The following is a 16,098-nucleotide window of genomic DNA, read 5'->3' on the forward strand; positions in this document are numbered from 1 at the left end:
GTCCCTAGTTAAGCCTCCTGTCTGGAGCCGTCCATCCGTCTGAATGCACTCCCAAGGGAGAGGCACGGGTGCCAGGGGTCAACCACACCAAGGCCCTCTGAACTGGTCAACCTGCCGGCCAACACTGGGGCAAACATCGCCTGGCCCCACAACAGACGAGTGCGTGTCTGTGTGCATGGCATGCAGATAATACTCTGATGGTGCCTTTGTGTTTTTCTTCAGAGTACAGCATCATGGCGGAGTCCCTGGAGCGTTGTTTCAGCCGGGCGCTACTCAAGCACTTCCCGTCGGAGGACGGCGACACGGACGAGGAGTTCCACGTGAGCGGCGAGGACCGTGAGAGAGACCGCAAGGAGAAAAGGCGGAGCAAAGGCCACAGGCAGGCAGGGCCAGAGAGCTTGATCCGAGCCACTGAGCAGGCCTCGCGCAAACGGACACATCCAGGGGGCAAAGGCAGCACCCCCATGGAGGAGGAGGGGAACAAGCCAGCACAGCCACCCCCTCCCCCCCACTGGGCCAGTGGACCCCCACACCTCCACGGCATGCCCCATGGACAATCCCATCCTGGGAACCTTTACCACCCAGCACAGCAGGTAGCTAGCTATGAAATCTGCTTAGATTTTTTGTTCTTGTTTAGGCTTAAAGTGAGGCCATATATTTCAAAAACAATATTTCACATAGGAGAAGGTATGTTTTACTGCTTTAGTGGGTGTTGGTAATGAATGAAGAGAAAGCATCAAGGGTTTTGCACCCCTTTTACAGAAGAGTTAAAAGGTAGTTCTAGATGAGGACGACAAGTTAATGCATTACATTTTAGACATGCGATGTTGAACTGTCATCCATTCTGCAGCAGCTCCAGCGCCCCCCTATTCCCCACGGCCCACACATGTACGGCCAGAGGATGGCCATGGACCCCCGCTACGCCTACCCTCACCCTGGACAGGGACACATGCCCCGGCCTGGGGATCCCAATGCTCACCACATGCCTCAGCATTACAACATGCAGGTGAGATCAGCTAAGAAAACAATCTAAGGAGGTTTCACATATCTAATTCGGAACTATCCAGTGTCTGCTATGCTTGCACAATGTGCTCCAACTTAACAATGTTTTGTGTGTTTCTGATCTGTCAGTTGGTTGGTTATATTTGCTGCTATGCACATACTAATAGATGTTGTATTCCAGCCACACATGGGTGATGGACACCACGTCGGCCCTAGATACCAAATGGGGCCTGATGGCCGGCCTCTTCAGCCACTGCACCACCGGCAGCAGCACCCCTACATGGGTCCCACCCACGGCCCCTCACTGGGCCCCCGTCCCGTGGCTCTCCAGTCTGGGGGCCTCTGCACCCCCACGCCCGACAGCAGCATGTACTTGTCCCGCCAGCGCACCAACGGCCACCCCATACACCCGGGAGGGAACTGCTACCCCGGGCCTGACGTTCCACCACGACACAACTACCCATCCTTCCATTCAGGCATGGGCATGCCTCCTAACATGTGGTCAGGGATGAACCACCAAGGCCAGGAGAGGCCCAGTGGACCTGGGAAACAAGTGCAGAATATGGCTAACCACCAGCAGCACCCCTATAACCACGGGGGTCCACGTCCCATTGGCCCCAAACCTTGGCCAGAGCAGCCTGGAGGCCCTGGAGGGTACCCCCCTCACCCAAACGGCCAGTACAGGATGTCCACTGCCATCACCAGCTCCTCGGGGCCCATGGCCCTGCAGACTCCCATGCCTCATCAGGACTCCAGGCAGCGTCTGGCCTCCATGCTGGAGAGCCCAGAGATGATTGCCCTGCAGCAGCTGTCTGCCTCCTCCACCGGACTCCCTGCTGGCTCCTCTCACGAGCACATGGGCAACTTTCAGCAGCAGCCCCCACAGGGTGTTGGCAGCGCCCCAACTCCAGCTCACCCTTCGCAGCACCACCCATCCCCTGAAATTCAGCTGCTGCGTCCTGCCAGAGACAATGGCCCGGACAGCCAGCCTGCCCATCACGCAGATATGCAGCTCAAAGGTAGGAATGACCTTCTCTGCTTTAGAACTCTACCTCGCTAAGTTTTATGAAAATCTACCTTAAAGAAATTTCATTCAGGACTTTTCTGTAGTTCAGTCTATATTTCATAGGCAAACCCCTCCCCTCAACTCTGTGCAATGCGATAATAATGATTTTTCACAGTAAGTGACAAATTAAATATTCATCAGTTTAATGAGTGTCTCGTGACTTGCTTTGAGAGATGACATCATCACACTGCTGCAGTGTTAATTTTAGCACTCTTTTTTAGATTTAGTCTAGTCATTTTGACTAAAATAGTATTAAAGATGCATTATGCAGAAATCGCTCCGCCATTTCCTGGTTGCAAAAATTAGAACAGTTCGCCTAATTTCAGTTTGTGACAAAACAAGCAAGGATAGCGTAAAGAATCAATGTACCATCTAAACTGCTGTGATTATGTATTTTCCATAACCAAAAATACTGTTTGAAGCTGGTGTACAAAACTGAAAGTAAAAGACGCAAAACCGAAAGTTAAGAATGGGACGCATAGAAATAGTGCACATAAAACATATCTACCACTTCTTAGACTTGCTTTCAATGCGAATAACCGATCTATAACACATTTCTATGTGAATTTGATCGGGTCGCCCAAAAAGTTACATATTGCATCTTTAAGTCTTAGTCACATTTTTGTAATTTGAATAATGATTTAGTCTAGTTATTGTCAAAATAATGAAAACAGTGGGCCATTTTAGTCAACTATAAATGCCCTTCCATTTTAGTCACATCACATTTGTATTACCTCATTAACCTATAGTAAACATAAATCACTGACTTCATATATACATAGCCTTGTCCTACCAACATATTTTTCCGCATAACATCCTATTTTATGATTCTATTCCCAACAGCCAAATTGGCAGAATAACACATTACTCTGCAGCAGGTAAAAAATATGACCCCTTGACAGTGCTCCAGACTAACATTTTCCACTGGTGGCACTAACTTTTTCAGTTGGTGGCACCAGCCCATGATTTGGTGGCACCATATTTTTTCCGCGGCAACACACAATAGAAAATGCATGATTCAAAATATTTGTATCTGCAAACTAACCGAATGATTGTGATGAATTGTGGGTTGACAATAGGGTATTGTTATTTTACTGTTAAAATAGGGCTCCAGGATGTTCTTAATTTTGTTGTTCAATAGAGATTAATGTGGCTACATCTTTACGTGCACTAATTCACCACATGAGGAAGTGAAAACTCAAAACACATTAGCTAGATTGCTAACACTAAATATAATACCCACTGCTAGTAGCCCTGTATTAATCTAATAGTACATTTTTAATGTCCTAAAAAAACAGTTGTAGCCTACTACCTATGCACACGCAATGGCCGTTGCGCAATTGCACATTTTGCGCAATTGCACATTTTCACATTCATATCTTAAAGCCATATCAAATATCTTCGTTGTAAAATAGTTGATATTGAGCTCAATATTAAGAGATGACAAATACAAATGATACTCGTAGAAAGCTGAGAACAACAGTAGTTGCTTCCAAAGCTATGTATTTACCACAATTGGATTTTGAAATGTTATACAATCAGAAGCCTTTTCTTCTTCCCTGAGCGCACATCAAGTGGCTCGCTCATCACAGCAGCAGGCCCCAGTGAAACAGGCCTAGGGACTGGGCAGACACTTTCATTACAGGAATCGTGAGGATAATGCCCTTTACTGTTTTAACAGCCAAAGAATGATGTTTTACAACCTTTGAGTGAGGTGACCATGTAGACCTAATGAATGTTCAGCTGCGACCAATTAAAAATGTGACTCGCACAGCCAAGTCAAAGGGTCGCAAAGGGCGACTAAATGGTCGCAGTCTGGAGCCCTGCCCCTTCACATACTGTAGCTGTATTGTAGGCCTAATCAAAGTTATGTCTGATAGGTTGCAGAAAACTAACTAGCTAGCATTATCAATCTGTTATTACATGAGCGTATATATTGGAATTATGCGCTTTCAGATATCTCTTGAGGTTGGTAGTATTTTTCCCCGTAAACTTGTGGTTGCAAATGCCATCTTCCCCCGCGCAAACGTTGCATTCGGTATTGTTTGAATCGACATGATAAGTAAAGTGTCTCCAAACGTTGCACCTTTTTCTATCAGGAGGTTGTAGCCATGGTATGCGCCTTATTTCCATCAATCAGTGTGCATGTAAACGTACTCAATGATTTGTTGCCGCCAGATTGGAGAGCGGTTGCCAGGCCGCAGGGTTACCAGGTCTAGCTAGAATTTCCAGATGATTACCACTCAAAACCCGCCCACGAGGCCTGAAAAATAGCCCTAAAATGTTTTGCCACAGCAAGACATGTTGCCACATTTATCCAATAGGTGTATTCATAATGACAATGTAAATACAACTAGAAAAATTGCTTTACCTTGATCTCTGCATTTCTCCCTTTTATTGGTTCATCACACCAAATTATTTAATCTGAACTATAGAAGTGATCATAGTGAATGGTTAAGACATGTTTGTTTTTTCAGGGAACATTATTGTGAAATGCTGGTAACACAATGTTAAACATTGTGAAATAGTGTTATTTCAAGTCACATTGTACTAAAATAATCTTATTTTCAACTGGAGTATAAAAATCAATTCATGTCTGGCTGCAGTCAGCCTGATGTCCCAGTCATCCATCCCTCTGGAGCAAGATGGAAAGGAAAGAGAGAAAGGAGATCCATCAAGAGTTTTTTTTCTACTAATCAATCAATCAATCACTACTATTATAATTTGATAGTCAGTAACGGAGTTAATCAGTTCCTCTCTGTCCTCAACTCTGCACTGCTGCGCGCCGCTCTCTCTACTGACTTCAACCTTCTGGCCAATGGTGGCTAGCTAGCATGCTACATACAGGGCTCGAGATAACCTTTTTCATCACCGTCCCATAATCATCCCGAAGTGCAATTTGAACCATCCCAAATGAAATTACTTATACAGTGAGGGAAAAAAGTATTTGATCCCCTGCTGATTTTGTACGTTTGCCCACTGACAAAGAAATGATCAGTTTATAATTTTTATGGTAGGTTTATTTGAACAGTGAGAGACAGAATAACAACAAAAAAATCCAGAAAAACGCATGTAAAAAATGTTATAAATTGATTTGCATTTTAATGAGGGAAATAAGTATTTGACCCCCTCTCAATCAGAATGATTTCTGGCTCCCAGGTGTCTTTTATACAGGTAACGAGCTGAGATTAGGAGCACACTCTTAAAGGGAGTGCTCCTAATCTCAGCTTGTTACCTGTATAAAAGACACCTGTCCACAGAAGCAATCAATCAATCAGATTCCAAACTCTCCACCATGGCCAAGACCAACGAGCTCTCCAAGGATGTCAGGGACAAGATTGTAGACCTACACAAGGCTGGAATGGGCTACAAGACCATCGCCAAGCAGCTTGGTGAGAAGGTGACAACAGTTGGAGCGATTATTCGCAAATGGAAGAAACACAAAATAACTGTCAATCTCCCTTGGCCTGGGGCTCCATGCAAGATCTCACCTCGTGGAGTTGCAATGATCATGAGAACGGTGACAAATCAGCCCAGAACTACACGGGAGGATCTTGTCAATGATCTCAAGGCAGCTGGGACCATAGTAACCAAGAAAACAATTGGTAACACACTACGCCGTGAAGGACTGAAATCCTGCAGCGCCCACAAGGTCCCCCTGCTCAAGAAAGCACATATACAGGCCCGTCTGAAGTTTGCCAATGAACATCTGAATGATTCAGAGGAGAACTGAGTGAAAGTGTTCTCTCGCTCTCTCTCTCCCTCTCCCCTCCCCCTCGCCCTTTCTCTCTCCCTCTCCTTCTCCCTCCCACTCGCCCTCGCCCTCTCTCTCTCTCTCTCTCTCGCACTCTCTCTTTCTCTCTCTCTCTCCTTCTCCCTCCCCCTCGCCCTCACTCTCTCTCCCTCCCCCTCGCCCTCTCTCTCGCACTCTCTCTCTCTCTCCCTCACCCTCTCTCTCGTTCTCGCTCGCTCTCTCTCTCTCTCTCCCTCTCCGTCTCCCTACCCCTCGCCCTCTCGCTCGCTCGCTCTCTCTCGCTCTCTCTCTCTCACTCACTCCTTCTCCCTCCCCCTCCCCACAAAATCGAGCTCTTTGGCATCAACATAACTCGACGTGTTTGAAGGAGGAATGCTGCCTATGACCCCAAGAACACCATCCCCACCGGTGGAAACATTATGCTTTGGGGGTGTTTTTCTGCTAAGGGGACAACTTCGCCGCATCAAAGGGACGATGGACGGGACCATGTACAGTCAAATCTTGGGTGAGAACTTCCTTCCCTCAGCCAGGGCATTGAAAATGGGTCGTGGATGGGTATTCCAGCATGACAATGACCCAAAAAACACGGCCAAGGCAACAAAGGAGTGGCTCAAGAAGATGCACATTAAGGTCCTGGAGTGGCCTAGCCAGACTCCAGACCTTAATCCCATAGAAAATCTGTGGAGGGAGCTGAAAGTTTGAGTTGCCAAACGTCAGCCTCGAAACCTTAATGACTTGGAGAAGATCTGCAAAGAGGAGTGGGACAAAATCCCTCCTGAGATGTGTGCAAACCTGGTGGCCAACTACAAGAAACGTCTGACCTCTGTGATTGCCACCAAGTACTAAGTCATGTTTTGCAGAGGGGTCAAATACTTATTTCCCTCATTAAAATGCAAATCAGTTTATAACATTTTTGACATGCGTTTTTCTGGAATATTGTTGTTGTTATTCTGTCTCTCACTGTTCAAATAAACCTACCATTAAAATGATAGACTGATCGTGTCTTTGTCAGTGGGCAAACGTACAAAATCAGCAGGGGATCAAATACTTTTTTTCCCCTCACTGTACAAACCTGACTCAGTTACACCAGCTCGGTCAGGAGGAATGGGCCAAAATTCACCCAACTTATTGTGGGAAGCTTGTGGAAGGCTACCCGAAACGTTTGACCCAAGTTAAAGAATTTAAAGGCAATGCTACCAAATACTAATTGAGAGTGTAAACTTCTGACCCACTGGGAATGTGATGAAATAAATAAAAGCTGAAATAAATCATTCTCTCTACTATTATTCTGACATTTCACAGTCTTAAAATAGTGGTGATCCTAACTGACCTAAAACGGAATATTTACTAGCATTAAATGTCAGGAATTGTGAAAAACTGAGTTTAAATGTATTTGGCTAAGGTGTATGTAAACTTCCGACTTCAACTGTATCTTCCCAGTAAAACAATGAAAACAAGTAAGCATCCCAGAAAAAAAGTGCTCAAAATAGCCCACGTTAACATATGTAGCTTAAGAAACAAGGTTCATGAAATCAATAATTTGCTAGTAACAGATGACATTCATATTCTGACTATCTCTGAAACTCACTTAGATAATACCTTTGATACAGTGGTAGCAATACAAGGTTATAACATTTACAGAAAATATAGAAATGCCAATGGTGGAGGTGTTGCTGTTTATATTCAGAACCACATTCTTTAAAGATTAGAGAGGATCTCATGTTAAATACTGTTGAAGTAATATGGCTACTGATTCATCTGCCTCACCTAAAGCCCATTCTGGTGGGAAGCTTCTATAGACCACCAAGTGCTAACAGTCAGTATCTGGATAACATGTGTGAAATGCTTGATAATGTATGTGATATCAACAGAGAGGTATATTTTCTGAGTGATTTAAATATTGACTGGCTTTCATCAAGCTGCCCACTCATCAAAAAGCTTCATACTGTGACCAGTGCCTGCAACCTGGTTCAGGTTATCACTCAACCTATCAGGGTAGTTACAAACAGCACAGGAATGAAATCATCATGTATTGATCACATCTTTATGCTGCAGAAATTTGCTTGAAAGCAGTATCCAGATCCATCGGATGTAGTGATCACAATATAGTAGCCATATACAGTGGAGAGAACAAGTATTTGATACACTGCCGATTTTGCAGGTTTTCCTACTTACAAAGCATGTAGAGGTCTGTAATTTTTATCATAGGTACACTTCAACTGTGAGAGACGGAATCTAAAACAAAAATCCAGAAAATCACATTGTATGATTTTTAAGTAATTAATTTGCATTTTATTGCATGACATACGTATTTGATACATCAGAAAAGCAGAACTTAATATTTGGTATAGAAACCTTTGTTTGCAATTACAGAGATCATACATTTCCTGTAGGTCTTGACCAGGTTTGCACACACTGCAGCAGGGACTTTGGCCCACTCCTCCATACAGACCTTCTCCAGATCCTTCAGGTTTCGGGGCTGTCGCTGGGCAATACAGACTTTCAGCTCCCTCCAAAGATTTTCTATTGGGTTCAGGTCTGGAGACTGGCTAGGCCACTCCAGGACCTTGAGTTGCTTCTTACGGAGCCACTCCTTAGTTGCCCTGGCTGTGTGTTGTCATGCTGGAAGACCCAGCCACGACCCATCTTCAATGCTCTTACTGAGGGAAGGAGGTTGTTGACCAAGATCTCGCGATACATCGCCCCATCCATCCTCCCCTCAATACGGTGCAGTCGTCCTGTCCCCTTTGCAGAAAAGCATCCCCAAAGAATGTTTCCACCTCCATGCTTCAGGGTTGGGATGGTGTTCTTGGGGTTGTACTCATCCTTCTTCTTCCTCCAAACACGGCGAGTGGAGTTTAGACCAAAAAGCTCTATTTTTGTCTCATCAGACCACATGACCTTCTCCCATTCCTCCTCTGGATCATCCAGATGGTCATTGGCAAACTTCAGACGGGCCTGGACATGCGCTGGCTTGAGCAGGGGGACCTTGCGTGCGCTGCAGGATTTTAATCCATGACGGCGTAGTGTGTTACTGATGGTTTTCTTTGAGACTGTGGTCCCAGCTCTCTTCAGGTCATTGACCAGGTCCTGCCGTGTAGTTCTGGGCTGATCCCTCACCTTCTTCATGATCATTGATGCCCCACGAGGTGAGATCTTGCATGGAGCCGCAGACCGAGGGTGATTGACCGTCATCTTCCATTTTCTAATAATTGAGCCAACAGTTGTTGCCTTCTCACCAAGCTGCTTGCCCTATTGTCCTGTAGCCCATCCCAGCCTTGTGCAGGTCTACAATTTTATCCCTGATGTCCTTACACAGCTCTCTGGTCTTGGCCATTGTGGAGAGGTTGGAGTCTGTTTGATTGAGTGTGTGGACAGGTGTCTTTTATACAGGTACAGAGTTCAAACAGGTGCAGTTAATACAGGTAATGAGTGGAAAACAGGAGGGCTTCTTAAAGAAAAACGAACAGGTCTGTGAGAGCCGGAATTCTTACTGGTTGGTAGGTGATCAAATACTTATGTCATGCAATAAAATGCAAATTAATTACTTAAAAATCATACAATGTGATTTTCTGGATTTTTGTTTTAGATTCCGTCTCTCACAGTTGAAGTGTACCTATGATAAAAATTACAGACCTCTACATGCTTTGTAAGTAGGAAAACCTGCAAAATCGGCAGTGTATCAAATACTTGTTCTCCCCACTGTGTGTGTGTATATATATATATATATATATACACACACACACACACACAGTGGGGGGAAAAAGTATTTAGTCAGCCACCAATTGTGCAAGTTTTCCCACTTAAAAAGATGAGAGGCCTGTAAGTTTCTCATAGGTACACGTCAACTATGACAGACAAATTGAGGAAAAAAAATCCAGAAAATCACATTGTAGGATTTTTTATGAATTTATTGCAAATTATGGTGGAAAATAAGTATTTGGTCACCTACAAACAAGCAAGATTTCTGGCTCTCACAGACCTGTAACTTCTTCTTTAAGAGGCTCCTCTGTCCTCCACTCGTTACCTGTATTAATGGCACCTGTTTGAACTTATCAGTATGAAAGACACCTGTCCACAACCTCAAACAGTCACACTCCAAACTCCACTATGGCCAAGACCAAAGAGCTGTCAAAGGACACCAGAAACAAAATTGTAGACCTGCACCAGGCTGGGAAGACTGAATCTGCAATAGGTAAGCAGCTTGGTTTGAAGAAATCAACTGTGGGAGCAATTATTAGGAAATGGAAGACATACAAGACCACTGATAATCTCCCTCGATCTGGGGCTCCACGCAAGATCTCACCCCGTGGGGTCAAAATGATCACAAGAACGGTGAGCAAAATCCCAGAACCACACGGGGGGACCTAGTGAATGACCTGCAGAGAGCTGGGACCAAAGTAACAAAGCCTACCATCAGTAACACACTACGCCGCCAGGGACTCAAATCCTGCAGTGCCAGACGTGTCCCCCTGCTTAAGCCAGTACATGTCCAGGCCCTTCTGAAGTTTGCTAGAGTGCATTTGGATGATCCAGAAGAGGATTGGGAGAAGGTCAGATGAAACCAAAATATAACTTTTTGGTAAAAACTCAACTCGTCGTGTTTGGAGGACAAAGAATGCTGAGTTGCATCCAAAGAACACCATACCTACTGTGAAGCATGGGGGGTGGAAACATCATGCTTTGGGGCTGTTTTTCTGCAAAGGGACCAGGACCACTGATCCGTGTAAAGGAAAGAATGAATGGGGCCATGTATCGTGAGATTTTGAGTGAAAACCTCCTTCCATCAGCAAGGGCATTGAAGATGAAACGTGGCTGGGTCTTTCAGCATGACAATGATCCCAAACACACCGCCCGGGCAACGAAGGAGTGGCTTCGTAAGAAGCATTTCAAGGTCCTGGAGTGGCCTAGCCAGTCTCCAGATCTCAACCCCATAGAAAATCTTTGGAGGGAGTTGAAAGTCCGTGTTGCCCAGCGACAGCCCCAAAACATCACTGCTCTAGAGGAGATCTGCATGGACGAATGGGCCAAAATACCAGCAACAGTGTGTGAAAACCTTGTGAAGACTTACAGAAAACGTTTGACCTGTGTCATTGCCAACAAAGGGTATATAACAAAGTATTGAGAAACTTTTGTTATTGACCAAATACTTATTTTCCACCATAATTTGCAAATAAATTCATTAAAAATCCTACAACGTGATTTTCTGGGAAAAAAAATCTCATTTTATCTGTCATAGTTGACGTGTACCTATGATGAAAATTACAGGCCTCTCATCTTTTTAAGTGGGAGAACTTGCACAATTGGTGGCTGACTAAATACTTTTTTCCCCCACTGTGTATATATATATATATATATATATATATATATAGCCCAGTGGTTATTCTGTGACTAGCTAATACGCATATATTTTTTTGCTGTGGTATTGTTTCGGTATCGAGTATCGTGATATTAAACCTGGTATCGGTATCAAAGTCAAAATTCTGGTATCGTGACAACATTACCGCAGTGCAACATTGCAATGAGAAAGCCTTACAATTTTGCTAATGTCATGAATGCTTTTGATTGGACCAAACAAATAACACTACAAAGCTCTCAATCTCTCCAAAAACTATTGTCCAGTCCACTTACTAGTCAGATTTTAGTCACAGAGATAATTGAGTCTCGTTTTCGTCAGCCGAAATGAAAAATAATTTTAGTTTGGTTGTAGTTTTTTCTGGGTCTATTTAGTCAGTTATCGTCTTGTCAATTGCCACCGAAAAATATATTTTAGTTACTTTTTTAGTTGACGAAAGTAACACTGCACTGCAGCTACCCTAGCAAGAAGATGTTTAGATATAAAACGATGAACCCAACATTTTTCACGTACAAATGTAATCAAAGATCATTTGTTAATTTTGTGTATCAATTAATGTGACCATTTTGAGTCTGTGCCAGGAAATGTAATAGGACATGTTCTCAGTCTTTAGAGGCATTCACTCAGATGTTGTTCTACAAATCGTTTCTTTGTTTTCACTGTAACAACCTTTCACTCACTAAGTTATCTGTCTTGACAGGGTCCACATCAGATCCCAAAACATCCAACAACAACCATGCAGGAGCGCGGGTAACTCCCGTCCCGTTTGAACAGGAGCGCCCCTCATTCCCCAGTCCCACAGAGCCTCCCAGTCGCCCCACTCGGGGCATGCAGAGCCCCTCTGCTCCAAACTGGGGCAGATCACAGGAGAGGGTTAGTGGGACCGGGGAGCAGGCTGCGTCTGGGCTTGGACTCCCACAGAGCTCAGAGACAAACGGCAACCAGGAGGGGGAGAGCAAAGGACAATCTGTCAGGCAGACTCCCCCTCAACAGAACAACCCTTCCATTGTTCCTCCTCCGCACCCCCACAATGGCCCCCAGATCCCTCACCCCCACAATGCACCTCACTCACAGAACTCTCCTCACTCCCAGAATGCTCCACAGCATATTACCCAGAGCCCCCCCCAGCAAATCCCGGAGAATGACCCTCACCTTCAGAACGCCCATCAATACGATACCCAGAATGCACAGCAACAAAACATCCCTCAACATATCACTCGGAATGCCCAACAGCAAGGATCCCAAAACCCCCACCAACAAAACTCTCCACATGAGGCTCAGAATCCCCCTCAACGTGGTCCACAGACAATCCCCATGCATGAGATGCCACAGAGTGCCCCCCAGGGGGCCCAGCCTGGCCCTGGTCCACCCCAGCCAGCACCTCTCACCTCCCTGCCCCCCAGCCACCCTGTGTCCCAGTTGCCTCCCCAGCCCAGCCCAGCAGACCAGGGCGACGAGAGGCCAAGCGAGCCCACTAGCAGGAGGGACTCTGGAGGCAGCTCTGGTAACCCCAGCATGATTAAGTCTGGACCACCCAATGGCATATATAAACAACAGTCGTTCAGTCCCAAGGCACAACAGACACAGCTGGGTAACCAGGGGCCAAGGGGACCGGCACCTGGTCACAACCCAGCCATGCCGCCCCACTCCCAGGGCCAGGGGAATGGAGCCATGGGTCAATATGGCATGGGCAGCCCAACACATCCACACTATGGTCAACCTATGGGCATGCCCCCTTCAAATCAACAGCCTTACCCGAACCAAGCTATGCCCCAGACCATGAACCCCCACCATAACAATGCCCGCTACCCCACCTACCACCAGCAAGGAGCTGCCTATCCATACCACATGGCCCAGCAGCAGCATCCCCAGGGCCACCCTAACATGTACCCCCAGTACCAGCAGCAACACTTTTATTCCCAGCCCCAGGGCAACAGCCGGGGAGGCTACCCCTCCGAGGAGTGGCACAGGCAGCAGCAGTACCAGCCTCGCCACTGCATGCCCTCCAACACCTACCTGCCTGCAGCTAGTGCCAACGTCAATGGGCTCCTGAAGGAGGGCAGCAGTATGGGCTCCCCCCTGGGCTCTGAGGGCTCTGGGGGCAGCCTGATGTCCCCCAATCCCCTGCTCGAGGGCCCCCATGTAGGCTCTGTGGAGAGGGAGAGCAGGGAGGCCGGCAGCCCTGTGAAGCATCAGCCTGCTCGGGTGGAGGAGAGCTCAGAGCGGCCAGAGAGCCCCAAAGAGATCCTGGACCTGGACAGCCACAACGCTGCCACACGCCGCCAGAGTGCCCAGCCCCCACCTCACGTGGCCAACTTCCTGTACGACCCCCGAGCAGTGCATACTGGGATGCAGCAGGGCGGAGCCCCGCCTCCCCACATGATGTCTCGTGCTTCATACCCCAGCCAGCCCGGTTACCCCAATGGACACTACGCCCCCCAGAGACCCCACCCCCACCTCATGGAGGCCCTGCAGCGGCCCCAGCACCTGCCCTTTCCCCTGGGGCAGACCCGCATGGCCATGTACAGACATCCCCAGGCTGGAGGCCACTTCCAGGGCATGATGGTCCAGCAAAGAGGCCTGGCGCCCGAACACTTCCTTCACCCCAGGTAAGAAAGATCTAACCATTAATTTGTTATTTTGCTTTGATGGCTGGGAAGAGGAGATTACTGATATATCTTATGTAATGTTGTAGGCAGCAGATGATGTCTCCCAGTGGTCCAAGCGGTAAACAGGGAGTTTGAGCAACTCTGTGGGAGCAGGGTGAGTGATTATTCAATGGTGGAGGAGGGTGAAGGGCTATCACCAATCAATATTTCAGAATCCCAGTCATATTTCAATGTTTCAATGATTAATCTCCTTTTTCATTCCTTTTCCCCACAATCCAGGTAAAGGACAGAAGCAACAAAAACCTGTACACAAAGCAGTGCCTGCATATCATCCATCCATGACGATAACCCGTGTGCTTGCCTGTGCATCTCATGTCATAAGCCTTTAAATGTGACTGTGCCGTTGGAACCATGATGTTCTCTGCTGTGGAGCGGCTCAAAATGGAGTCTTGTCTGTTGTCTTGTCTCTCTGTCGGTGTCACGGGGCACCAGTAAGTACTGCTCTCACTGCATCAGACAGAAGATATGCAGTGTGTGCAGACAAGGGAGACATATTTATTTGAGAATCTCTTTAGGGAGTGAGTTCTTTGCCCCTCGGGGATGTCTGTCTGCTTTATGTGGAACCCTCACTGAGACTGCCTTTGCAGAGATGTGGCTCTGTCTGCCAGTGGACTTCCACTTCAGACTGTGTGTACAGCTGGTTCCTTCCTGCAAGAACATCTGGAGATCCTGCTCCTCTGTCTGCAGCCTCACACTGGTTGAACACAGCTACTGGTCAGTGGGTTTGTCTGGAGGAAGGCTCTCCCCCTGACTGTAGCTCTCTATGGACCTCCAGTCCTTTCGGTCCTATCAGAACCTCTACAGAAGAGAAAATGGAGCTGGTGATGAGAAGAGAGCGCGGGTGTTGTTTTTTTTGTTTGTTTTCCAAACGTTTTTAAACTCAGGTGTAGAAAAGGAGGAACTTTGAGACTGTAGAGAAGCAGTCATCAGAATCCTGTCGACACAGGCCTTGCAGTTTCCTTTTTGTTGAATGTATGTGTGAATGATAGATATATGTAGATGTGCAGCACAGGAGCCCCGCCACGTGAAGGGACAGAAGACCATAGAGGATTGCCTGTAGGAAAAGGAAACCGTCCTGGAAAGGGGAGCTTTCTGTCCGGGCGCACTGTCCATTTCCACCTCGACTAAAACACAGATTTTTGCTTTAGTTCTGGTGTAATTTTATGCGTCCTTCAAAGCTGCCTTCTCGGCTATGAGAATGTCTTTGATTTCATAGACCTGCAGAGAGCCTTCTCTGCTATGCACTAGGGATAGTCTATACATACTGGAATTTAGTGGCCTTGGAATCTTTACGTTGGTGCTTGTTACCATGTATATATGCCAGTTATATATATAAAGTATAACTCTTCACTGTAGTTGACCTCTTGTCTCAAACTAGAGAATTCTGTTGGATGGTTCTCTACACTTCCATGTGTCCTGCTGGTTGGTATACGCACTAAGTGAACATTAGTTAGAATCAACAATTGATGTATGCTAAGGTCTTTTTTTAAAATATTAATGTTGTCATCTTTACAGCCCATTTCTTTTAACCTATGCCATGTATTGCATTCCATACATTTGGTGAAAAATGACACCTAAAATGGTAGTCCCACTGTAGCTCCTTTTGTGGTGTGTTTTATTATTCTATTTGTAATGGTTAAGATTGTATACACAATCGCACCCATGCATGATTATTTCTTCACATCAGTGCTTCATCCTCCCCAATTCAATGAACTAAATATGTCCTCAGGGTGTACAGTTTTATACGGGTATTTTAATGAATTATTTGAAGGAGAAGAAACAAGAAAATATGACTGGAATTGTGACAAATTAATCAACCTCGTTTTATGTGAAGAAATGATAAACCAATATTGTTTTGCAAGGTTTTGTGTTATTTTCGGTCCTCTTGTGACAATGGTGGTCTTGCTCACTGCCAACCTGTTGGCTTTCTGTTTGGGGAAAAATAAAATGTCTATTCCGATTAGTACTAATTGGAATAATAGTTGAGTTATTTGACATTCCTGTTTGTTATTTGTTTAATATTATACCTCTTGTCATTGCCACCATACATTGGTGAGTGATTTGTGTCTTTGAACAATTGATCTGTGTAGATTTTAAGTCTTCCCCATCTTATCATATCCATGTTGCACATGTGAGTCCCACAGGTATAGTGATGGCAACAAATGAATCTACCTCATAGCCAGTCCACTGGCATCCACTAAGTCCCTCCACTCACCAGAGTCAGACCCCAGCACACAAATGGCCTAACACT

General features: G+C 45.9%; 1 protein-coding gene across 1 annotated transcript in view; it reads left to right on the forward strand.

The window, feature by feature from the left end:
- Positions 1-15,833, forward strand: part of LOC121576952 (cat eye syndrome critical region protein 2) — a 99,289-nt gene extending 83,456 nt beyond the window's left edge. The window contains exons 14-19 of the mRNA XM_041890571.2: positions 223-593; positions 851-1,006; positions 1,184-2,021; positions 11,879-13,787; positions 13,874-13,941; positions 14,067-15,833. Of these exons, the coding sequence (XP_041746505.2) occupies positions 223-593; positions 851-1,006; positions 1,184-2,021; positions 11,879-13,787; positions 13,874-13,922 (3,323 nt within the window). The 3' untranslated portion in view covers positions 13,923-13,941; positions 14,067-15,833. The remainder of the gene's footprint in view (positions 1-222; positions 594-850; positions 1,007-1,183; positions 2,022-11,878; positions 13,788-13,873; positions 13,942-14,066) is intronic.
- Positions 15,834-16,098: the final 265 nt, after the last annotated feature.

The sequence above is a fragment of the Coregonus clupeaformis genome, chromosome 11, assembly GCF_020615455.1.
Source record: "Coregonus clupeaformis isolate EN_2021a chromosome 11, ASM2061545v1, whole genome shotgun sequence".
Taxonomy (NCBI): Eukaryota; Metazoa; Chordata; class Actinopteri; order Salmoniformes; family Salmonidae; genus Coregonus; species Coregonus clupeaformis.